Below are 25,843 nucleotides of genomic sequence, written 5' to 3'. Positions count from 1 at the left end.
TGCTTATTGTTAATGTCTGTAGGGAGAATCAGTTCCAAAGATTTCAATTTCAATAAACTGATTATGCAGTTCCACCACATACAATTAGGAAGGCAGTAATGAAATGGTTATGAAGTCCCCTGGCATTCTGTAGTTGTGGTTTTTAATTTTGTAAATAACATCAAGAGCATTCTGGGGGGAAGTGTTTATGTATTTATTTATTATTGATTTAAAAACCCCCACATTTAACATTACTAGTTATTACAAATCCAGTCTCAGCAACCGGAAGGAGATAAGCTGTTTCCACATTATTAAATGTGGGATGCCTGGGGAATGGAGGAGATTTATCCTTTATATAAGTATATTAAATATTAATGAGTAGTAATGACAGAAATTAATTTATAGCTGCATTTAATTTTCTAATAACCTTTCATAGCTTTATTCCTTTGTTGCAAACAATGCATATTTAAATACAGCCCCTTGACAAATACCTTGGACGACTACAGAATGATCTTGTCCACTGATCAGTGCTGCATGCACTTCACTGGAGAGAGAGAGGATGAAGTGGGAAGAGTTTGAATCCAGTCAATGCTCTATGGCTGAAGAAGAGAGGAATCTCACATAATCTACAGGGAAAAACAGGGGCAACACAGGGAGGACTCAGAAACGCATGAAAGGGTGCTGGCTCTCACTACAGGATACGCTTGGCCCTTCTAGGAGACAGCATCTTTTATCACCTAGTTTTAAAAACCTAAATATATATGGTTTATTGTTTCTCATCAATTTGCGTGGAATGTTCTCAGCTTCTACAACTTAGTTTTCTTTAGGCTTCTTGGGAAGAATTCCTGTATTTATTTCATGCAACTTTTTCCCCCCAGGAGTCAGTTTTCTACTTTTCCAGCTGCCAATAGCATTTGCCATTGTTTTGCGGTTTATTTTTGCTTTCATTTGAGCTTAGATCTAGGCACAAAACAGCTCCAGAGGAAAGGTCAGTTCCAGCTCTGACATGGATTTGGTGCATCATCTTGGACAGGTCAGTCTTGGGCAAGATCACGGTCAGTCTGCTCCCTGTGCCTAAGTTTCCCCATCGCTGAAATAGGTGGGGAACATCTTATTTCTTCTTCTTTTTAACTGGTCTAAACAAATGGATGCAGGAGAGAGCTGAACTTTTCTCTTCTTTCAGGTTGCGAGAGCTAAGCTCTCAGCAGGTTGGATGTGAGCTGTATCTTATTGTGGCTGACTGCAGAGCTTCTAAACTTCCAATATTTCTATGAACTCCTGTTTTTCCTTTTTGTTATTTTGGGGTGTTTTTTATTATGGTGATTCTATAGGTGGGAGAAATACAGTAAAGAGAGGAAATAGTTCTGCCACGCGTGCTTATTTTGTTCAGCTTTTGCCTGGCTTCTTTTGGGAATAAACCAGAAGGATGAGTCTTAATCTGAAGGCCATAGCAGGTTTGTGGGGCACTTCCACAGATCTTGAGTAGCCAAAGAGAAATAAGCTTTTGTATCCTTTTCTTTCCCTGAGCATGGTTAGAATTGGGCCATTACTATCCAACAGGAGGGCTTCTGGCACCCAGGGAACGGGTTTTCAGTGATTATAACTAGATCTGTGTGATTAAGTGCACCTGAAAAATTAACAAACAATAAATTCATCCTCTTGCTAGCAAGATAGGGAGGGAGTTGTGGGAGACTTGCATCCATGAGGCGGCCTCCACCTTCCAAGGGCATGGGGACCAGTTTCCACTAGCTCATCTGTGGATCACAAATAGCAACAAAATTTCCAAACAGAATGGCACACAACAGTGTTGTACCTACAACAGGGTGGTGAAGTAATCTGTAAAGTTTGGTAATGCCAGACACATGAGTTGCTTTGTGGCGTGATCACTGTGGCTAACAGTGATGGGAAAGTATGTTATCTTCACCATGTTAGGCCAATTTTAAACAATGGTGGTTCCTCTGTTTCATTTGAATTGTGTGCTAGTGTCTGCAATAGATCTGAAAACCAAGGCACTTTTATATATATGATAGATTTTATGATTAGAGGGTGTCCTGGTTTCAGCTGTAACAGTTATTTTTCTCCTTCCTAGTAGCTGGTACAATGCTGTGTTTTGGCTTCAGTCTGAGAATAATGCTGATAACACGCCAATGTTTTAGATGTTGCTCAATAGCACTTACCCTGAGCAAGGACTTTTCAGTCTCTCATTCTCTGCCAGTGAGGAGGGGCAGATGAGGCTGGGAGGAAGCAGAGACAACACCTGACCCAAACTAGCCAAAGGGGTATTCCATAGCAGAGCGCATCATGCCCAGCATAGAAACTGGGGGGAGTCACCTGGAAGGGATCAATTGCTGTTCAGGTCAGGCTGGGTATCGACCAGCGGGTGGTGAGCAATTGTATTGTGCATCACTTGTGTTTTCTGAGCTTTCATTTTGTCTCTTGTTGTTTCCTATTATTATTGGTATTCTTTTTATTATTACTATATTTTACTTTATTTTAGTTATTGGACTGCCTCAACCTGTGGGTTTTACATTCTTTCAATTCTCCTCCCCATCCCACCCAGAGGGGTGGAAGGGGAAGGTTGAGTGAACGGCTGCATGGTCTGGGTCTAAATTACAACAGAGGGGATTGACAGGTTCCAGGGGCTATGGGAACACATCTAAAGAAATGCTTAAGTCAGAAATGGCAGATGCCTCCAGCAGGGCACAAAGGGAGTGGTTCATCACTTGCTGGGACCTTGACAAACACTGCTGGTTGAATACGCTCCTCCTGGTCTTTGTTAGAAGGTGGCTTGATGTTGACATGCTGGGTCAAAAATATGGAGTCAGTGAACGTCTTTTGTGTTGAAATGAGCTAGGTTTGTGTCATGTCCTTCAAAAGTTCACCTCCTGTGTAGAACATCCCTGGCTGCCAGGACGTAGCAAATCTCTTAGAGAACACGAGTTCCCTTTGCAGATGTCTCCAATTCAAGATTAAAACTGCTGTTTCCTCAAACAGGCATGTGTTAAATCATCTAGATCCTCTTGGTTGTGTCTGGTTGGCTTTGGTTTTCTCATCAGCAGAGGAGAGCTTGAAAAGCCTAAAAACTGTTGAGCACTGAGAACCAGGACGAGGTCCCTGGGAGCCCAGCCTGAGAGCAGTGCATGTGTTGGCCAGCACAGAGCTGAGCAACATGTCAACAGATTGTCAGGGAGTCTATTGGTTTGAGTATTGACTCAGACGCATGTGTTAGAATACAAGGAGATACTCTGGATCTCATCTCCTGGCCTGCTGCCAGGTTCATTACCAAGCTCAATGTTTCACGCTGCCAGTTTGAGTAATCTACGCCTTTGTGAATCTGGACGTACCAGCTTGGCTTGCTATTGATGAGATGCATGCTGTTGTCTTTGTGAGAGGCATACAGCCCCTCTGTGCTGCTCTGCTGTGCTATTTGGAGGAAAGCAATGCTGCTCAAGTAGAGGAATTTTTGAATGAAACTTAGATTGCCAAGCTTTCCTACCCTCTTGAGTGAACATAGGCGAATCCAAAGCAGATATTGTACAAAGGCGTTTCAACTGTATTGCAATGTGCATGTCCAAAAATTTGAAAGGTCTTCGGTCTGGTTTGCTGCTTGAAGGCATTTCCAGTTCTGTCTGCCAGAGCAGAATCTCACAGCATTGTGTTTTAAATAAAGTAACTGGCCCAGTATACAGCCAGTGCAAGTCCCTGTATGTGTTTGGACTGTTCACATCAGTAGCTGCCCAAAGATGAATCCTTTCTGCAGAAGTAGCCATTAACACCTTTAGTGCTCCTGCTGTTTAAGCTTCCTCACTCCACCTTGGCCCTACTCTGCCCTCTGCACTGAACCCGTGTGGTGAACCAGATGAAGGAACCCATCCTGCTGAAAAGAGTGTTTTTCTTCTGTTCTCCCCAGTCCAGCCAATATCCTTTCCCCAACTGAGGTACCACACAGGTGTGTGGAAAGGTATGCCAGCACATCATGTTGTAGCAGATGCATATGCACATGGGCCAGGTGCAGAAATGCCATTGCATCTTCATGTTCTTTGTAGAGGACATTATGCTTAAGCATAAAAAATATGCATGCAGAAGGGGTTTTGTTTAATTGTCACTTAATCCCCATGCCTGTACCTGTCAGCATGTGACAAGTTATACTGAAGCTAAACAGAAATGTGTAGGCTAAACATTGAACAGTAAAAGATGTTGATGCATGCCTGCCCAACCTAACGTGTTGGGACCAGATCTGTAAACTCCCAGCAGAGCTGAAGGGCAGTCAGACCTTCACAGGGTTCATCTTTTTGAGAGATCCATTGCAACTTTCCTATGTTCAGCTAAACTGCGTGAGTGTCAGCAGAATTTTCCCAGCTGGATGTAAATTTGGGAAGGAGTCTGTTGCCCCAGGACTTGTTCTTTTCAGGAAAAGCAAATATTTGCTGAGAACTCTTATGAGTAAGGGGGATTTTGCCTTTTCTATAATGCAGATTAGCATGGTGTGGTTTTAATTATGTACTGTTTGCACAGGAAGCATCTACATTAAGTCCTTGGAAGAATATAAGCCATAATAAGTAAATTACTGGCAAGTCTTCATGGAGCATCTTCCTTCCTGCTGAAATGACTGACAGGGATAAAAGTTAATACTTAGCTAATCATCCTAGTTCTAATGAAGGTTGGGTTTTTGTCATTTTTATTCATGGTTTATTGGGCAGGAAATAATTGAGACCAGTGTCTCAGAAGGTACTGTGCAAGGCTGTGTGTTCTCAACACACCCCATCCTGGGTCTTTTGTGTGAATAGCCCCTGACAGCTAAAAAGTGGTGAGCTTTTGGGTGAAAGCAGAGGGTTACTTGGTGACACAGTGGGACTGGGTGGAATAGTCGTGAGTCTGGATGAATGGTAGGGAATGCCACAGAAATGGACTTGGGAGAAACTGAGTGTAAAGTGGTTGCAAAAACTTTTGAACCCAGGGGACAGTAGTGAGGCATTTTGCACTACTGAAGTGTGCTTACTATGGTGATGGTGGGATCTAAGAAGCTCCAACATCCACCTGAAAGTGTAGTTGCAGTCTTTTGGATGAGGGGGCAGACTATGAAAAATCCCCACCAGAAGGGCTATTCTGATGCATCCCCCTCTTTAGTGTTCACTGCTGTTATATGATCTGTAGAAGACAGGAGTTTGGTATGAAACTAACTATGGAGTTGGGCTGTTTAAAACAGTCCTGGTTAGAAAGATTAGGGCTGTCACTTCCACTGCACTCCCAGGCGTTTGCCTCTGTGGTAGAGAAGACTGTGCAGGTCTGTCAGGTGAGTGAGTCCGGTTCAAAGCTCCTGATCAAGGGTTGCACTTGGCTGCTTGGTTTGGGATGGGAATTCACTCCCCCTGACCTCTGTTAGCTCTGGGAAATTGGCCCCCAGGTTAAATGGAGCAGAAAAAAATTTCATGCTAATAATGCTGTCAGCTGCCATTACCACACTGTTAGTATTTCTTGTCATTTATTAATAGAGACTGATAATTCCTTGATATTCACTGGTATTCCTGTAGGAGTGCCTTCCAGTTCTGTGTTGCAACATCAGTAAAAGCTGTCAAATGAGTTCAGGAAAATGGATGGACCCAGAACCTGTGAATTTCCTAGAGGAGGTAGGAAAGGGGTTTTAGCCTCTCGTTTGTGCACTTGGGACCCCGTCAAAAACAAGCTATTGTTCTTAGGCTGAGACTGAGTGAGTGACTTCACATCTCCAGGAAAGGTTTGGAGGTTCAGAAGCCAAAAACCTGTGGTACATGAGGACTGAGAGCTGACTGAGCATGGCTCTGGCCTTTGTCTTGGTATGTGATGCTCCTGTCATGACCATTGGCAACTTACAAGCATATCCCTTGAGAATAATCACAAACTGGTGCATATTAGAGAAGGTGAGGGTTATTTAAATTCAGATATTGGTTTGGGATCAAGTTGTCTGAAAAAGTGTAGGGTAGAAATGTGATGGAGAACTATTAGGTTCTTCATGGAGTGCAATTCAGTGAGATCTGGCCTCCAAATACAAAAACCCAGTCTTGGCTCTTTTGTTCCTTTGATACTATTTGAAAGTATACTAATAGAGGAGAAGGGTGACAATGACACTTTTATTTACCAGCATTGTACCTACCAATCGGATAAAATTTAAATGGTAAAAGCATTTTAAACCAAAAATCATGGGGACAAAATGACACATGCAGAATTTGTACCTCCCCCCTTCAAGCTCTGTAACCCCATAAAATCCAGGATTTGTGGTGGTTGCAATTGGACTCAGCACAGTGTGTTACAGCTGAAAATTGCTCCCCGATTGAGAATTATTAGTAAAATCCAGAATGCAGAATGGGGGCAGGGAGACAAAGCTGTCTTTGGGTGTTTTTCTTCAGCATGACTTTCAGTCTTGCTCAGGGGAATGAAATGAGATGACATTGGGAAGAAAAGTACCTCACCAGAGCTTGTAGTTATTGCTGTTTTGAATGCTTATGCAGCTGCTCCACTGGAGCCACATTGATCCATTTCTAGGCAATGGTCATCATATATCGTTTCATACTGAAAATGCAATGCTTTTCTTTTAAGTTGTCCTTTCTGATGTATGTTATTATGCTGAATCTTATTGCATTATATTATAGTTTTGAAATATTAAGTTAGTTATGCCTTTGGTAAGTACAGGAGAAGAGTGTGAGTATGGTATAGTGCTTAAAAATGTTTGTCTTTGCAGAGGAGGAAAGTATCCTTGGGAGATGAGCTGCTCCTAATGGGAAATGCTACTTTCTGTTCCAGCATGAGAGGGTGAAGTGTGTAGGGCTTCCACCCTCAGGGGTTCCCTGATGTGTTTTAAACCCGTGTGTTAGTAGCAGGATCTGTCACCCATCTACTCTGACTTCTTCCACTGTTCCTGTTTTAATGCAGAATACTTTGTCATTCCAAATACAAAGTTATTCTCAGAAAACAGTGGGTTTAAAAGTTGCCTTATATACTGCAGTGAAGATTTTTCTTTTTCCAAGAGCCACCCTTCCTTTAAAATCGTAAGCAATTAACACCACACATTCTTGAAGTCACTGATTTGGGGCTTGTGTCCAAGAATCTTCATAAAAGAGAAGGAAAACAGCACAGAAAAGGGGGAAGCTGAGCAGGAAAGGAGGCAGGGATAGCATCTGAGACTGATCCTTTCTTAGAAGAGGTATGTCAGATGTCAGTCAGACTTTAATTGTATGTATATTATGAGAGTGCAGCTCCAGTGATGATCCCTGGAGAAGAATGTAGGTATCGCTGTAAGAATGCTTTTGTCCCAGATGTCCACGGGATTTTTTTAAGGATTACAGGGTATCTATGGGATTAGGTGATTAAAAACCATTAGGTGATTGACCATCAAGGTTTTTCTGTATAAGAAGGGATGGTGTGATTTGCCCTGTGGTGTTAGTCACAGATCATCAGAGTGGGCAAAAAAGAGCTCAGAATTACAGATTTGCACCCCACACACTTCTTTTCATAGTGTTGTAACTATAAAACCTTATTATTGTAAATAAATAAAGGGTGAGTATTGTTGCTTCCCCCTTTAGAACCATGTGCTTCAAAAGGAAATGAATGACGGTTAAGACAGCAGACATGCAGTGTCTCTAAGACCTAAGGGTAGTTCCACAAGCTCACTCTATACACAGAGGGTCTTGCTCCAAGAGCATAAGGAAATATCACGAGTGCCTCATGTTACTTCAGTGGGTCTGGTCACAAGAGTGAGGTTCTTTGCTGAGACCTTTATAGTATCGAGCCAGATAGTTTACTGCAACACACTTTTCTGCACCAGGGACAGTGAAATAGAAGTGTGTTTCTCCTTCAAATGAAACTCTAAAATGAATCCCAAACTGCATAGTCTTATGGTGCTCATCAGCTGGATTTATACTCTGAATCTATTTTAAAAGCATTTCCTGTTGGTGTTTTTTTTTTGGCTTAGGTTAACAAAGCATAGGAATGTGTCACTACCCTCTGCTGTCTTGTGCAATCCTGTCTGTGGTCAGTTGTCCAAAAGAAAGGATTCAGAGGATGCTGTTTTACAAGCTGCACCTCCTGTGCTTCTCTGCTGGTAACCTGCAGGCTGCTGGAGCCACACAGACGGGGCTTGCATTTGTCCCCTGCCCAGTGCTCTGCAGTAATCTTATCCAAAAGCCAAATGCAGAGTTAGGACATTTCAGCAGTGAACCAAGAGAGCAGCACCAGAACAGGAACATTTTCATCGATAACAGATCATGTGTTCAGCTAGAGAAGGACAACGAAAGGAAAAGATATTGTATCTATAAGTCTAAGTAAGCCTGTGGGTGTGTATTAAGGACTTAACTCAATTTGAAAAATGCTGCCCAAATTTGTTTCTACTGTGAGTAAAGTGTTTCGAAGCCTCAGATGAGCCATTATGTTTATCCAGCATGACATCTGTTAAAATATTTTTGAATGAGGAGCCTGTATGGAGCATACATAATAAGATAGCTTTTGTGAGCGTGTTTGTATTCCTGATAGACAAGAATGGCTCATTTGGAGCCCTCCCAATTTTATGCTGTTTAGAAGATGTGCTAGGTCCCAGATGAAAACCCACAAGAAAATGTAATTAGTGGAATAAAATTTAGTGCATATGCCCCTCGGCTAGTTTTTACATTGCAGCAGCTTTGCTGTTAATTTTTCTTCGTCTTTGAAGTACTGAAAACAAGAGATTATCAAGTTAGGGACCTAATCATATCACAAAATCAAGCCTTATTTTCCAGTCCTTCCATAGCTTTTTTTAAAGGGACCCAATCCTCCTTTGATTAAGAAAGTAAAATCACTAGGCTCATAAACCTGGCCCCTGCATTGTAATCTAGCAGGACCCAGGTAATGGAAACACACCCACTGAAATAACATGGTCGCCTTTCTTGAGGTGACCATTTAGATTTGTAGAATCTGGCTTCTGGTTCACCAGATTTCAGGCCCAAGCAAATTTTACAGCCAGGTTATAAATATTTGAAAAATGAGGAGCATAATGGAAATGCTGACACAACCTTAACCATAGAGGCATAAGCAGCACAGCGTTATAATCTGGCAGGGCTGTTTCGACAGTGGCTATACACTAATGCAGTCCAGGCCTGGAGCACTTTTATCTAAATGTATCAATATGAACCTAATTCACTTAGACCTTAATGTAGTCATTCACATTAAAAATCTCTAGCGTTGAGATGTATAGATCAAGACAGTTTCTTTCTCCCTGATTTACACTGGACAGGTATATGTTAAAGTAGACAATAAATAGGCAGAGTATTAAATTGCTGAGGTGGTGTTTCTTCAAACTTTTCTTCAGACCACCATTTACTAAACAATGCCATAAGACCTATGCATCCTTCAGAGTGTTAATATGTAACCAGAACAAACAGAGGACATAGGAAAGGTGGAGAAAAGTTAGATATATAAGCAAGAAAAAGTGAGTTATTGATTTTATTGACTCGTCTGTTAACTTCTGACATTGCAATAAAGCCTTATTTATTTGTATACAGAAGACTCAATTACATAGATACATATTATTTTAACAACTGGGTTATTTACAGGAGAATTGCAGCTTCATAAATAATATAGACCTGAATTACTCCAGCTGACATTTATCCATTGTTACCATTTAGGGAGTTGTGTCCACAAATGCTCTTTGAAGGAAAGTCATTAGAATAACATTATGTAAAGCCAATGCTATCATAGCAATGCATGTGCAGCATACAGTAACACATGCAAGTGGTGTGCCTGTGGCTGAAATAAAACCTAGTCCATGCTGGTTTCTGTATGCAACTGTCTTATGAATGTTGATCATATATATATTGTGGCAAAGGGCTGGATTTTCCCTGGAAGCTCTTTAAAAGTCATTTTAACAGAGAAGATGCTTAAATATAATTATTTTGTTGTTTGGTTTTTTTTAGTGTGTTTTTGATCTAAGTTGAGTTTTGAACCCAGACATCTCTTGCCGAGTGAGATCTACTTAGTGTGTTACCATCTGTATGATCAACAGGCCCTACAGAATAACAAAGGGAATAATCCGGGTGATGGTTAATGGAATGACTGATTGTGACCAGAACTTTACTCTGTGTGAGATGAAAAGAGCTGGTGAAGGTCTCACAGGAATTCTGTGATAGTTGGGCATTAAGCCTAAATCCTGCTTTTGCCAGATTAGCACCTGATCTTTCTTTTCTTTATGGCAGTCATAAGGAACAGTTGTTGGAAGTGCTGGCTATTTCAAACCAAAACTGGCCATGTTTTGCCAGTTTTGTGTATTCTCAAAGCTGGGAGGCTAAAAGAAAATATAAGACGCAAAGGCTGGGAAGTATGGACAAAGAAGTTGAAATCAGATGGCAAAGCTTGTCCCAAAACACAGAATAGTTAAAGATATTGTCTTCAAAACCATTTTTAGAAGGAATCAGTGATTACTTTTTGCCCAACTCCAAATTATGTTTAGTAGGCACGTCCACATAGTCTGAGATCTGACATAATCCTCAAAATGAATACTATGACAAATGGAAGCTGATGCTGGTTCTGCGTTGTTGTGTAATGGAGTTAGAATAATGACAGGACAATAATATAATAGAATTCTGCAAAGCCCTCACTCTACTTGACTTTAAGTGGAAGTAAAATCTTAGAAATGAGAGGACAATAAAATAATGCTTTGTAAAAAGGATAAAAGAATAATGTTACCTAAGTCTATTAGTGACATAACACACTATGAATGCACTTAAATTAATAGCATCTTTTACCAGTAGATATTTTTCAGTTACTGTAATGCTGAAAAAATAAGCAGAACAATAATATAAAAATGAAAAGCATGTAGGAAAGTAATTTGTTTTAAAATACGTATCTATATATAGAGGCATACATATATATGAACACAAGCATTCTCATGGTTAGAACCAGTTTGTATATCCTGTATGATTTAATCCTGTTAGGATGTATCACAGTGCCCTCTCTCACTCTTTCAAACAAGTTGCCTGGCAATTGGTATCTGGGCAAGGCTAAGTCTTAGTGGGGCTTCTTTTTACTTTTTTCCTTCCTGCGTGGCGTGTTGTTGCAAAGAGGTCTTGGCATGACAAGGCATTACTAACCAGATCGTTCATGCACTGTGACTGCTGGGACATGTGCCTGCTACATGTAGAGCTCTTTTAACCTGTGCTGTATTCTTAAACCTTTCCTAGAGAACTAATCCAACGCACGTGAAATCCGGTGTGAGTTTGACTCACATAAAGGCAAGATCACCATATTCATGGAATCCCAGACTGGTTTGGGTTGGGAGGGAACTTAAAGCTCATCCAGTTCCAACCCCTGCCATGGGCAGGGACACCTTTCACTAGAGCAGCTTGCTTCAAGCCCTGTCCAACCTGGCCTTGAACGCTGCCAGGGATGGGGCAGCCACAGCTTCTCTGGGCACCCTGTGCCAGTGCCTCAGCATCCTCACAAAGAATTGCTTCCTAACATCTAATCTCAATCTCCCCTCTGCCAGGTTAAAGCCTTGTCCTGTTCCTGCAGGCCCTTGTCCAAAGCCCCTCTCCATGTTTCTTATAGCCCCTTTAGGCACTGGGAGTTGCTCTAAGGTCTCCCCTTAAGGAGCTTTCTCTTCTCCAGGCTGAACCAGCCCAGTTCTCTCAGCCTGACTCCACAGCAGAGCTGCTGCAGCCCTTGGAGCATCTTCATGGCCCTTCTCAGGACTTGCTCAAGCAGTTGTGTTGGGGCCCCAGGCAACAGTATCCAAATGTTTGTAAACCACTTGGTTATTTCCCCGCAGATCTGTTTTAGGGTGTTTTTATTTTGCAAAAGACCACCTTAGTGGTTGCTGGAGAGTGTTTTCACTATCATTATCTGCTAAATAGCTGCTCAAATCTGGGAGGCAGGCAGGATGGTAGTGCTGACTACTAGTTCTTTAGGTCCTTTTTATATTTTTAGAGGAAGGAGTAAATGGAAGTGTGGGTCTGGAGGGAGAAGGGCGGGGTGACATCAAAAACCCTTATTGTGTGTTTTAAACTTGTTTTAGGGATGGTCAGGATTGACATAGCTTACAAGGCCTGGTGAGCACACTGAATGCTCTTTAAAAACAGATAAATTTAAAGTGTTTGGGAACTCCTAGCAAAAGCTCCTTGTAAATAGTCACCACATTTGATTTCAGTCAATAATAAAGAGACAGAAGTTAATGCAGTTCAGGATTTTCAAGATCTGGAGTCATGCATAGTGTGAGTTTCTGCAGCTCCCGACCAACACTTTCATTTGAGATAATGGCTCACCCTGCTGAGCACATCATGAGAACTTGCTGCAGGTATCAAACAGCACAGGCTGCTTGTGAAGGGGGAGGGCTGTTGAATTTTTGTAGCTAGGTATTTCTGAAGGTACATGTGCAGCTAAATAGGTTTATAATGTAGACTTAGCAGTTTTGTGATTTAGTCTGATCTAGGAGTGTGGCCTCCTGCATACAGAGTTGCTGTCGCTGTTAAGGTTTCCTCCTGGTTTTCTTGCCTGGACTCCTACAGTACGCTGCTCTGTGGGATGGCTCTTTCAGGAGTCTCAATAAAGTCTGAACCGCTGAACAATCTGTAATGAGACACTTTATGGAGCTGCCCCACAGGGCTGTGTAAAGACCACAGCAGAGACTGTGAAATTGTTAAAGACACCACAGGGATGAAACCAGACAGTGAACTTGGTAGCAAGAGTGATAAACCACAGTTGCTTGACCATACTTGCTGGTCAGGATGCTCCAGTAGGTGTTTACATATCTTTTGGGGTGCATTTTACTGAATGCTGGCTCTGCTGAATATCTAAGTAACAGGGGCTTTTACTGGGTTTGATAGAATGCTTTCTCCCTGAGCTGGATATTTCCCACTCACTGAACTGGGTGATTTGAATCCCTAAACAGGCTCTTACAGGACTGGTAGCACACTAAGTTCAGTCACTCCCCACCTTACAGCTTTTTCTTTCCAGTCCCTGGAAGGTACAAAAGCTGCAAGTTCAATTTCTGTCATCGGCCACCTTCCTGTGCCCTATCCTTTGTAAATACGTCTATCAGTGTAACTTGTAAAAAGGGAAAGATGTCAGACATGCTACCCTTTGCTTCCACCCAGAAGCCTGAATTATGGTGCACCAGAAGCTGTCCACGTGTATTGCCTGGCTTTCAGTAGCCTGCAGTTCCAGCAGCTGAGTCCATAATACGTAAATTGTGCAAGGTTCCCCAGGCTAACAGCAACTGTGTCTCATTATCAGATGTCATTATAGGCTACCTTATTTTGGGGAGTGTACAGGAGTCAGGTGGAGAGGGTGGGTGTTAGGAACTGGGCTTTTGGTGGAAAGCTTGACATTCTACCCTGTTAGGAATAAAAGCACATGCAGAGAAAAATGCTGTAAAACCAGGAAGAAATCTTAGTTAGCCATAAAGATGGAAACCGTAGCAGTTGTTCCAAAATAGATGTTCTTTAATGTGCTCCCTCTTTGGCATTTAGTGAGCTTCCAGGGATGGAAAGAAAGCAAAGTTTAATTTAGAGAAGCCTCCTGCCCTTCTTAGCTAGGGATCAGCTGCCCAACATGAAATAATAATGCATTCAACCGTCCATCTTCTGGTAAGTAACCTTTATCATCATTGCATTCACCAGCGCTAACAGCAAACAGTGAGTATGAAATGTTGTATGAATTCAAGAAAAACTGATAGGGTCTTTGTGACCTTAATGTGATTATATTTGTGCTAACGCATACAGTAGAAAAGAAACTAGAACTCTCAATATGAAGGGTCCAGTTCATAAAAAATGTATGTACCATTAAGAAGGGATTTTTATGCACTGTACTTAGGGGGTGAAGAAAAGTAGAATGAGTCTATTTTGAATAAAAGGACATCCTTTTGCAATTATATCCTTTCACCTTTCCTGTAGTAGTGATGCTTCCTTCCTCACATGAAATATCTGAAGTGGAAGAATAGTCATACGGGCACCAATAAGAAAAAAATTTCACTTGGGGAGAAGAGAAAGAAGAAAAATAAGGCAATTAAAGAGAAGCAAAAATAAAACATGGGAAAGAAGAATATTAGAAGCAGTTGGGAGAGCTGGGGTTTGTGTTATCTGTGATTTTTGTGCCTTGGTATGGTAGTTCTTTTGTTTGGTGGTACATATAACTGGTGGTTGCCCCAGAGAAGGGCTCTGTAACCTGAATCACTTTAGTAGCCTGATTTTCATGATAAGCAGTCGTGGAGTTTTGATGTTGTCATTCCTGATCCAGAAAGATGCAGGTGCATAAATGCAAGCCAGTTTGTACATATGGGTAGTGAAGGCAGTGATTCCTTACATGTCTTGCAGGAGAAGATCCTTCAGGAGCAAATATCCCCAGGGACCAGGCGAAGGAGAGATTTTGTGCTCTACTGGCAGAATGACTGTGAGCTCTGCAGTGATTTTGGTAGCTTTGCAGTAGCAGCTGTGTGACAGTTTCATATTAGTATCTAACAGGGGCGTTTTACTTACTTCAGTACTGAATGATCCAGTCAGTAAAGCGAATCTGTTCTGTTCATTCTGCTGTCTAATTCAATCCATTTTGCATGCAGGATGTTTAGCTTTTCTGTACAGGATATTGCATTGACACATACGTCAATATGGCAGATCGATACAGCATTTTCTTATCACACCACAAATATTTTCAAAGGTAAACTAGAAGGTTTTTGTACATAGGTAGGGGAAAATGAAGAGTGACAGTTGTGTAAGTTGAGACAGTCTAACGTTGTAGAAGATAAGCGCAGTACTTCCATGTTGTGCTAAAATGATAGGACAGTGAAATGATGATATCGACATTGCAATGTTGTTAGGTTTCAGAGTTAACAGGTACCTGTGGTAATTCTGCACACACCCGGCTCTCTTGTTTGGTTTGCTTTGTGATGCTGAAATTGCTGCTTAAAAATAAAAGCTGAGAATCTGAAGTAGAGGTCAGCAGGGAAAGGCAAATTGCTTAATGATCTGTGGGATAACCCGATACTTAGAGAAGTTTCATACAATGCAGGTAAGTGAATTTTATGCCACCTCTTGGTCGTGGATTGCAAGAAGACAACTATCTAACTACTCACATGAAATATGAGCAGTCCAAGCTTAAATTCATACCTTTCAGCAGGCAATTCGTTACTCATTTAATTTCTGAGCTTGATTCTCTTTGCTGAGGCCCCAGGAATATCCCCTCTGATAACCGTAAGATAATAAGATGTAACCAGATTCAGCACAAAATCTCAATTTTCTCTCCCATAAGTATTGTAAAATGTAGGTGTGTTTGTGAATGTCTGTGTAGCAATCTGATTGATAAGGTTTGATGAGGTGATATGAAAAGGCTTCCTAACCACATGCCCAACATCCTAGGCAGCAGGATAATGAAAATAGTGAATTAAGAGCCGCAATATGGTGCTCTGTGGCAGCATAAGGATTGTTTGGAGTGAATGTCACATTTTTTCATTATCAGCCGCATCTTTTTCTTTCAGCTATTCTGTTCAGCAAGATTGCTTCTAGTATAATTGCTGACAATTAAGGGTTTGTTTAATGAAGAGCTGGGTTACTTTAATCGGAGATGATGGCCTTCCACATACCTACCCAATAATTTGAATATTATCAGTCAGTCTATTTAATTTCTTTTTAAAAAGTTATCTTTTTTTCCTCCCCATAATATGGCTTATGATCTAAATGCAGCTTTTTTTTTCTCACAGGCAGTATTTTCCTTTTCATGATTTCGTTCCTAAAGGTCTATCTTTAATGTGAGTTGATTCAGTGAGTAAGAGAAAAGTCTGCTCTTGATTTCTTATTGTTAGGGTTACTGAGAGATAAATACAAGTAATTTAATGTCACATTGTGGAGCTGTATCTAAGGATTTTAATATGAACAGTTGCTTGAAATGCTGTGTTCTTTCATTAATGTTCATTCATTTGAAATATTTGCTTAAATGGGTGTCTCAGACAGATTTATGTATTCTTTTGATTACTGAAAATCTAGTATTATTAAATTTGATCTTGCTTGTTTTTCAAAGCAGTGAATACTGAAGAGTAGTAGCCCAGCATCTCCCTGGCTCTGATACAAATGTGAGACACGTTGAATTAATTTTTGAGGATAATAAGGAATTCATTTATGTCTAGATCATCAACTGAGGCTCGTCCTGTGCTGTGGTTTGAGCTTTGAGTGAGCTTTGGTGTACAGTTTGCGAGGAGATGGCACTATGCATCATGCCTTTGAGCAGGCACACGCACACACCTGCAGATGAACCAGGAGGTCCAGGACAGAGCTGAATGTACATGTTTAGCACGCTCCATCGTATATTCTGCATTGCTCTTCAGTATGGTCACGCTTGCAGTCAGCTGCAGGTTCCCTTTGAGCATCAGACACCCAGAGAGACAAGGACCATGAGGATGGGAGGTGCATCTGAGCACAGGGTACTGGGGAGCACATGCAGGCTCACCTTGCCAGAGCTGCTGGTAGCCCTGGAGCAGCTACCCAAGGTGTCACAGTTCTGTATTCTGACCCACGTATAACTGCAGCCCAGTATAACTACAGCTGAAGAGATCTAGGTGCCTAAATGGTGCTGGTTTAAGAACCCCAATCTGAGTCCCTCTGTTCATTAGTTATAAAGTGGGGATTAGAGCATTCCCTCCTTTGTGGGACACTGGGAAATGAAGAATTTAGAGCTGAATTACCTGTTGTGTTGCTGGAGATGTGTAAGAAACAAAAGGAAGCAAATTGTGGAAAGCCAGTTTATAACCAGTGCGTTTACAGCTGTAATTTTGTATGAGGCTCGGAGGCTTTGGGATGTGGAATTTTTTTTCCATCTGATGTTTCTCTTGTGGTTTCTTCTTTTTAAACCAGGTATTGTTCAACAAGGTTTTTTGCTTGGTTTGGGGGATATTTTTCTTTTTGATAAGGGGAGAAGAAGGTTGCCTTTTTTTTTTTTTTTACTTGGCTTTATTTTAAATAGTATTTTATTTCAAGAGGGTTATTTTACAATGTTTACAGTGCACTTCAATTTTTTATTGTGTCATGCCCTTCCAGGCCCTTGGTGGGATGAGAGGTGTGTGTATGTATTATATAATTTATAATTAATTTATGATGAATCACGTATGATGAATACTGCTTATTAAATATTAAAGCCTTGTCTACAGTCATGGCCCTACCTTGGCAATAGCACTCCTGCCCGTTCATATGGTACCACTGAGCAGACTTGTAGACTTACAACTAAGCACTGCTATGACAGCCTAAGAGAAGCCTTAGCTCCCTGCCTACGCAAATAGTGTTAAGGAGAATTACTTCTCTTTCTAGGGGAGGTGCCCTGTTACTGCCTTCTCCCTGTCCCTTGTGCACCAGCAGTTGGAGCTGTGAGGAGAGCAGAAACTCTCCAAAACATAGTTGGGAACAGGGAAGGTGCTGATGCTCACTACCCAGCTCCATAGGGACTGCTTTGAGTCCTGGTTCCTTGCTGCCATATCCCTCACTGATAGGAAGCTGAGCAGCATCAGAGGATAGGCTAACAGGATGTAATAGCCTGCATCTGGACAAGTGGAAAATCTAGGCTAGATTTTGACAGGCCATTTTTATCAGTGAGGACTGGAATGTGGACAGGGGAATAATTTACCTGCAGAGGTAATTCCAGCATCTGGAACTAATGAACTCCCAAGCAAAGGCAGTAAAACAGTCAAAAAACAACACACGGGACTGTGCACTGCCAGGTTAGGAGAATGGTCTTACTGAAGGGATTTTTCCAAATTATAGCAATGAATCTGTGAATCAGAAATAGTAGCTGTGACACAGCTCTCCTGACTCCTCAGGTCCTCTGAAATCAGGAATCCACGTGGTCAACGTTATGAGGAAAAGTAGCGTTCTACCAGCGTTTTGTGCTCTGCTTTGCCTTCCTGAGGACTTTGACCTGTGTGTCCCACCAAAGATAGTGTACAGCGAGGAACAAATGCTGTCAGCGTGTGTGAGGCAACAGAACTTAACTCTGAAATCCTGGCTTTGCTGTACTTACCACCAGCTCAGCAGGCAGGTTTTCCTGTGTGCTTTGAAGAAAATCTTGGTTCTTGAGTAGCTGTTATAGCAGGTGGATTAGCAGGGGCATGAGAGGAAAGGTGAGAATCTCAGTCAGAGAATGGGCGTGCATATTTTCATACAGGGTGCCATGTAAGACCACGTTCGTGCACGTGAAAGCGTGTGCTGTTTTGCCTGCATCATGTGGGAAGTGAGCTAGGAGCAGCAGGCAGAGGGTTCAAGCACTTAAATAAAAAGATGCATCATCTGTGATGAGTGTGCAAAGAATGTAATCCTAAGTGATTCCAATTAGTGCAATGCAAAAGGAAAGCAGCGTAATTAACTTTGGCTTCATGGTCCTTGTACTACATACAGGTTATGAGATGAAACACTGCAAAATCCTTAGGGTACAGATAACAGAAAACTGTGGTTCTTAGAATAGCTGCACCATGCAAAAATAAATATTAAAGGCCTATTTCTTCAGAACTTATTTATTTTCTTGAAAGCTCGAGCTGTGGTAATTGCAATTAAATCTAGTTCTGGTGAATATTTGAGTCCAGTTTTGTTCTTCTCCCAAAGCTTTCATAGGACGATTTAATGATGTGGCAGATTATCAAGAGCTTGTTTTAATATTAATTAAATCACACACAAAGACAGAATTTTCAGCCCTTAAAATTGCATAAATAAAACAGACTTGGAAGATTTGATCTTAAGGGAGTAATGATGTATTCATTGGTATTGAGCCTTTGATCTAATATCACTTGACACATACAGAGGAGATTAAAAAACCCCATAACAATGTGTAGAAATTACCAAAGGTAAAATTGTGTTTAGTAACATAGCACTGTATTTTGTGTAGGAGGAACTCATACTGAAGCAAACCTCTCTTTGGTCTTAGGGACAGCAACAGCACAAGGCTTGTCATGTGTTTGAAAGAAGCAGTTTTCACTGACTCTCATGCATCTAGTTACATTTCTTTCTTTTCAAGTAACTCGGATGAGTAAATTGCACAGTAAAAAGTAAATGACTGGTCTCTTTTTGCACATTGTTAGGCAGTTGTTGGACTCCTCACTGGTTATGGTGGGTCATCTTATCATTATTAAAGGGCAGTGGTCATTAAAATGCCAAACATATTTGTATAGAATTCACTTTATGAAATGTCAGCAAGTCTGTATGTTTTTATTAGTTCCAAATCAAGTATTTCAATGGACTCTTTGTAAGTATTCCCAAAGCAATGTCCATTTCTGGCTTTTTGAGAGCACACAAAAATATTACAAATTAATCAGATTTTCAGGTTTCTGCATAACAACTCTGCACATTTATTGTTTAATCCTATTCTAAAATGCTGTTATGATTGACACCTTGGTGTAGAGTAGAAGTCAATTGAATAATATGTAGCAGTCAATTTTATTTGTACCTTAATGTGCTGAAGGTTTTTTGGTGGGGTTTTTTTTCCACATTTCCATTATTTATAAGTCTGTCCCCTTGGAGAATATCTAGAAGAATTTGTTTTAAATGAGCTGATAATACCCTCTTTAAAATTTATAAGTATGACAGAATCATATTCTTTTTTCTTACTATGCCAGAATGTGCCAATAAACTGGGTCTGAATTACCTTGCACTTGCTTTTCATGGGATAAACATTGGAAAAGAGCATCTCATTAAGGTTTACTTAAAACAGAATTTCAACAGCTCATCAGAAACCACTAACAAAACAGGAGCTATCGTACCAACCAGGAAACCCGATGCCATTGCCAGGGTTTTCTTTCCCAGAGACCACACTACTCTTGCAGCTTCTTTTGATACTTGCTGTCATTCTTCCAGCTTCAAAGATAAATGTGGGCCTGATCGTGGCTGAAAAACTTGTGAATCGATGCAAGTCCTTCACCCGGAGGAAATGGAGGATTGGGACATGGTTTTGAAAGCATCTTGGTGCTTTCTTGCACCTGATAGGACCTTTTCCTTTCTCTTTTTCCTTCTCTTTTTCCTTTCCAAATCCGTATTGCAGACTTCAGCAAAATCTGGTAGGGCTGGACTGTGTTCTGTGCTTAGCAAGTCATTAGTGCCAGCATATAGTTCGATTGTTGGATATTGATCACCTCAGTAAACGCTGGAAATCCTTGGTTTCACAGAATTTTGCTTGCCCCCCACATGCAGTTTAGCAAACAAGCTGTCATTTGGAAGCATACCTGGTTTCAGTTTTCATAGTGCCTTTTTAATGCACTTTGTACAGCCTTTGCTGCCTCAGTAACTGCCAAAGAAAAGACTCTATTAAGATACAAAGTAGATGTGACTTGATTGTTTTTCCAGATAATTTTTGCTTTCAGAAATTAGAATGGCTGATGCTCACCTAAGCGTAAAAAATGCAGTTCCCACACGCGCAGAGTGCTCATGTACTGTATGTAAATTGATGTATAATGCAACCCACATTAGCTGGGTTGATGATAGCTTCAGTTTCACTGCTGTCAGATTTTTGTAGCTCCTTGAATGAGTTGGCTGGTCTGAATGAATGTTAGCATAATTTATGCAGCTGATAAGTGATTTGAGTGCTTGAGTTATTGATAAAGCACTTTAACATATCATTTTCAGCTTGATGTTATGTGACATCAGAGTAGAAGGTAATGTGGCAGTCCCCAGGCTTGATATTAAAGTCAGTCTGCTCTTTGGATTTCAGAGGCCAGAGGAAACACGGTGCTGCCTGACACGAGCCCAGCAGACCAGCACCAGCCCAGTCAGTCCCATCCTGCATTCCCTGTTGGGCCTCAGGTCAGTATCTTTCATTTCAACTAATCGAGACCTGCAATATGATGAAAAGTAAATAACTGCAATTGTTCATCTTTGATCTGTGCAGTGTAGGGAAGGTGATTCTGTTTGGATTCATTTAGTGTTAAAAAAAGGGAGCATGTATGTATCGTCTGTGTTTTTAAAGTTACTTGTTTGGAGAGATCAGCTCTTTGTATCTTTTTTCAAAATAAAACTTTGGCAGTTTTTCATATTTAGGAGGTAAAATTATTTCAATTTCCTATATAAGTTATTTTTTAAATACATGTCATAATTTAATATTAAAAAGCTTGTGCAATTTTAATGCAACCTATTGGCTCTGACAGTTCTGTCACACACAGCTCCTGCAGTAAAAAAGGCATTTCATTATCTTTTATGCCAGCTATCTATTTTCTTTACAGCAAAACATAGGTATAATAGTATGGCACTCTATAACATTTTAAAACATTTCCTTTATCGCTTCACAACTTTATCCAAGTTCAGCCATACTCTAAAGGAATACTCAATGTTCTTCCACTTCACAGGACAGCTTTGGTCCACATAGCTTCTGGTAATTGTTACTATCAATATACAGTTGGGAAAATTTGGGAAATGTTTGCATTTAGGTACTTGTAAGGCTTTCTTGTGTTCAGAAATTATCTTCAGTGCATGTGTAATGAATTTACCAGTCCAGATTCAACCAGGATTGCTCCCATGCTACATGACTGTAAGGTTTACAGCTTCAGCCTGTCAGGTTTGTCAAAACTTTCTGTGTGTACCTGAAGATACTGGAAGCAGTGTATATCTGTAATGGAACACCAAATGATCCCAAGCCAGAAGAGTTATAGGTGTGTAATACCAAGCTATGCACAACAAAATAGGCTTGCTATGTGTGTTTTGTTACAGCCACTCCTGACAGCCCAACAGTTAGCCTCAGCAGTAGCGGGGGTGATGCCAGGAGGCACTCCAGCCCTGAATCAGCCGATCCTTATTCCTTTCAACATGGCTGGGCAGCTGGGAGGCCAACAAGGGCTCGTCCTAACTCTGCCTACCGCGAATCTCACCAATATCCAAGGGCTGGTAGCAGCAGCTGCAGCAGGAGGCATCATGACTTTGCCATTGCAAAATCTACAAGGTAGGGCATGTTTGTCATTTCTAATAGGTTCTTTTGCCTGTTTGTTTCACCGAATCTCTGTCTTTTAAACCAAGCAGTCTCTTTTTGCAATGAAATGCTGCCCTTGATGAGTATTTGAAGTTAATACTTGGATTGTTTTTGAATGCTTGAGAGATGTTTGTATTTTTATAAACAAAGATTGGAGGTTGGGTCTTGGATTCCACAGATCAGTAAAGTGCTTGAATGATTCATTAGGCTTTTCTGTCATCAGTGATCAGTGTTCCCTACTCACAGTTTACTTTAAAATTTCAAATGACAGCATGAAGACAAGTACTCTGTTTCACCACTGCTGATTAGGGTAGCTAAATGAATAGGAGCAACTAAAACCACAGTATTGCATGAAAATCACTTAACCCCCCCCACCCTTTTATTTTGAAATCAGTGTTTTCTCAGCTCCCATCAGTGCTCTGGATATGTATTCTCTTTCTTGCTGTGGGATGTCTGCTTTATCAGTAAGATTCTGCCATCCCCATCCAATCTGTTGAGGGAGAGTTATATGACTCCAAAGTCACAAGCAACAATTTCATCTCTGTATGTACCCTCCCCATTGTCTGAGCTATACCATGTTTGCAACAGTTCTACCCTAAGATGTCTCTGCATTCTCCCTGTGGTGTAAAATCAGGCTGAAAAGCTGTTCTGCAAGATCCCTGTTCTTCCCTAGTATTTTCTGCTGTTCAGTGTGTCTAGCATTGTTAGAAACAGTACTGAATCCAAACACATATGGGGTAAAATTACTACTCTGGACTATGTTGACTGGATGTTTTTATTTGCTACTCTGAATTACGTTGATTGCTTCTCAAAGTGTAGTAAGGCAAGTCTTGGTCAGTATCTTACAATAGAACAGTATAGCTTTAATGGAAGAGGATGGTAAGGAAGTGATTGACCAGTGTGAAGGTGATCAAGGTGTGAGCAGGAAGTACCAAAATAAAGCTTTAGCCCTTTCAATTTATTTATTTATTATTGTTTCTTGTGATGTAAATGGTAAGAAAAGTCTTCCTCGAATGGAATGAAAGCTCTGTGCTGTGCCCTATGTATTTTTTAGATCTTAAACTCTGGTGGATGCTCATTACCAGATGAATTGTTTGAAGCAGCTAATCCTACAGGTCATGAAACAGGGAAAAGGAAGAGACAGCTCATGTGTTGAACAAACTCCCTTACAAACTGCATGCATAGTACTCTCACCTGTTGGTGCAACTACTTGCCTTTACCTTGTGCATGTTTTAAAGTTTAATGTCAACAGACCTCTCTTATCATAGTTGTAAATGGTTTTCACTTTAATGTTTAAAATAATGTCTCTTTCATACCATTAAGCTGCACCGAAGAACCTGTCATTCATAAATCTTAGATGAAAAGGACACACTAATGCACAAATTTTGCTTGTTTAAAATTTGAGAGTGCATGTAAAGTAGGGAACTAGAGATTAAAAAAATAATGCAGGAACAGGAGCGGGTAAAAGCAGATATAACAAAGTGAAGGGGAAGTGGCTTTTTAGCGTAGGTGGATGATGAAATCTTAATGAAGAAACAGGCATTATAAAAATGTATCCTTCCACTCTGGAGTGCTCCAGGTTGTAGTTGCTGGGTATGTAGTATTATAAATAAACATAAGCTCGTGCAGTTCTTACGTCATTTATTCACCTCGTGTTGTGAAGCTGGAGGGTAGGGATTAAGGCAGGTAACCTTTGCTCTTTAGTTTAGCCATGGGTGTCTAATTGCTAGCTAAAAGGTGTAACTCTGCTGCCAAATAAATTTTGCAAGCAATGACCTTACCGGATGAAAAGGTTTCCTCCATAATCTTTACTGGTAGATGAAAGCATGGGATCAAATAGGGACTTGCTGGAGCATCAGGTGCAGTTCCCTGTATATAGATGCAGTCACAGAACCCAACACACTTAGTTGCGTTGCTTTTTATCATCTTATCTACCCTTCCCTCTGGACCCTCTAAGCAAATGCCACTGCCCTCATTGTTTGGAAGCGAAACTGATGCACAGGGAAGTGAAGTAACTTGGTCAAGACAGCTCTTAGGAGCCCTGAATAACAGTTGTAAGCTCCTGTTGCTTCCACTACGCAATGCATGTGTGAATGAAGGTGGGAGTCAGCTGAAAGTGCTGTGTTTCTAGAGAACATCTCTAGCTGTGTGGTGTCATCAGTTCAATTGAACCTGATTGACTTCTGTTCCCTGTTTGTTGTGGATAGTCGAAAGATAATTACAGAATGCATGTTTTGTTTTGTATCCAGCACTTCTATAGGTATACTCCTAGGAGACCTTGCTTCAACACCGTTTTGGTAATTCGGCCCTTTGAGTGAAATCAGACCACATTCATCAACTTCCATCTCTCTAACACCTCACTGTGGCATGGTCAAACTGGACAAACGGGCAACATGCTTTTATGCAGTTTTCTAACCTGTCTTATTACTCCTGTTGTCACGTCTCCTGTCCCTGAATTTCCAGCACAGTGAAGCATAGATGTCCACAGCTCCTGTGAGCTGGGCCTTCTCCTGTCTTCTTTTTCTTCTCTTCACCAGTCAACTTCTAAATCTCTTCACCACAAACTCCCCCAGCTGGGTAACTCAAAAGAATGATATATGAATTCAGAAAAAGTTCTGATTTACTTGAATTCATACTAAACACAGATCAAGGCAGTAATCCCACCATATTTGTGTGACCCGCATCTGTGTTTAACTGATTTTCTTCTCGGGGGCTTTCAGGTCTGGTTCAGGGTGATAAGTATGAGACCTCGGGGTGACTGGATAAAGCAATGAAAACCCTTGCTTGTGGAAAGAAAAGAGCATTCAGCGATAGGAATCATCGAGGAGATCTGTTAAGTCCTTAAACTGAGAAAACAAGAGTTTCTTTAAAAATTCAAGACACTGGTAAAATGGAGCGATTAATGATATGGAAATTACACAGTGTAACTTATTCAGTGAAATTACCTATTCTACAGTTGTCAGTTTCTTATAAGTAAGATTTCAGCTTTTTTCCAAATCTATTTGTGTAAAATTATTCAGTTGCTGTATGGTCCTGATCCACCACTAAACCAACAGGAATTCTGTTGTTGTAAGTGAGAAGAGGTTTAAACTAAGCCTCTTTCAAAACTGCTTTTCTTGGTACATACTTTATTATTTTCTGTTCATTACACTATGTCATTTGCCATACATATTGCTATACAATGTCTGTTCCCTGAGCAAAAAAAAACGTGTGAACACACGGAAAGAATGTGAATGTGTAAATTCCTGCTGTGAAACTTAGGAAAATATGTTTACCCTGGCTCCTATTAAGCAAATTTCATATGCAGACAGTACAACTTACTGAGATACCAGAGGTGTGGTGGCAAAACAAAGACATCCACTTTAAACAAAAATCCCTCAACATGACACAGATTCACCTATGGAACTTTGGCTTTCCACTGACAGTTCCTTGAAGAAAACACTAAAATCGTCAACTAAAACTTTTTACTGTAATCCACTAAAAATACTGAAGCTAAAAGCTTAAAAACAGTGCAGGAAAGCTTTTGTCCAAAAAAGATTTGCACATCTTCCTGTCACCAAATCTTAGACTTGGAACACAGTCGTGCTCTCCTAACCAGCAAAACTTTTGGAGGAGTCAGTACTGATGGTGAGGTTGTAACAACAAGCGAGGCAGGCAACCTTCAGACAATGTGTTGCCTTTTGCTTTTAATCTGCTGCTTCTTGGCCTGTACTCATTGACTTCATGCAGAAAACACTGACAGCTTTCCTCTTAGCATCCAAACTGGTGTTCATTAGTATTCAGCTTTCCACCTTTGGGAATCTTTTCTCTGGGCTGAACAGGTTCAGCTTCTGCATCCCATTTGCCAGGTCAGGTTTCTCTAAGTTCTAACACTTCTTCTCTAAGTGTTTTCCTTTTTCAGTTTTATCTATCCTTGTCAAGAGTTTTTCCAAGGAACTTGTAGTTGCTTAAT

The 25,843-nt window shown here is 40.8% G+C and overlaps 1 protein-coding gene across 5 annotated transcripts in view; it reads left to right on the top strand.

Annotated features, from left to right (window-relative positions):
* The window catches only part of POU6F2 (POU class 6 homeobox 2), a 302,685-nt gene that overhangs the window by 100,648 nt on the left and 176,194 nt on the right, over positions 1 to 25,843 (top strand). For all 5 annotated transcript variants that reach the window (XR_008975165.1, XM_057431526.1, XM_057431525.1 and 2 more), the window contains exons 3-4: positions 20,644 to 20,735; positions 21,636 to 21,864. Coding sequence is in view for 4 of the 5 variants with exons in the window: in XM_057431526.1 (XP_057287509.1) it covers positions 20,644 to 20,735; positions 21,636 to 21,864 (321 nt within the window). In the remaining variant the exon portion in view is untranslated. The remainder of the gene's footprint in view (positions 1 to 20,643; positions 20,736 to 21,635; positions 21,865 to 25,843) is intronic.

Source organism: Pezoporus wallicus, unplaced genomic scaffold (assembly GCF_028554395.1).
Source record: "Pezoporus wallicus isolate ANWC-B61680 ecotype Strahan unplaced genomic scaffold, APGP_CSIRO_Pwel_v1 scaffold_11491, whole genome shotgun sequence".
Classification (NCBI taxonomy): domain Eukaryota; kingdom Metazoa; phylum Chordata; class Aves; order Psittaciformes; family Psittacidae; genus Pezoporus; species Pezoporus wallicus.
The sequence above is the reverse complement of the archived record's forward strand: the minus strand, read 5'-3'. Positions and strand labels throughout refer to the sequence as shown.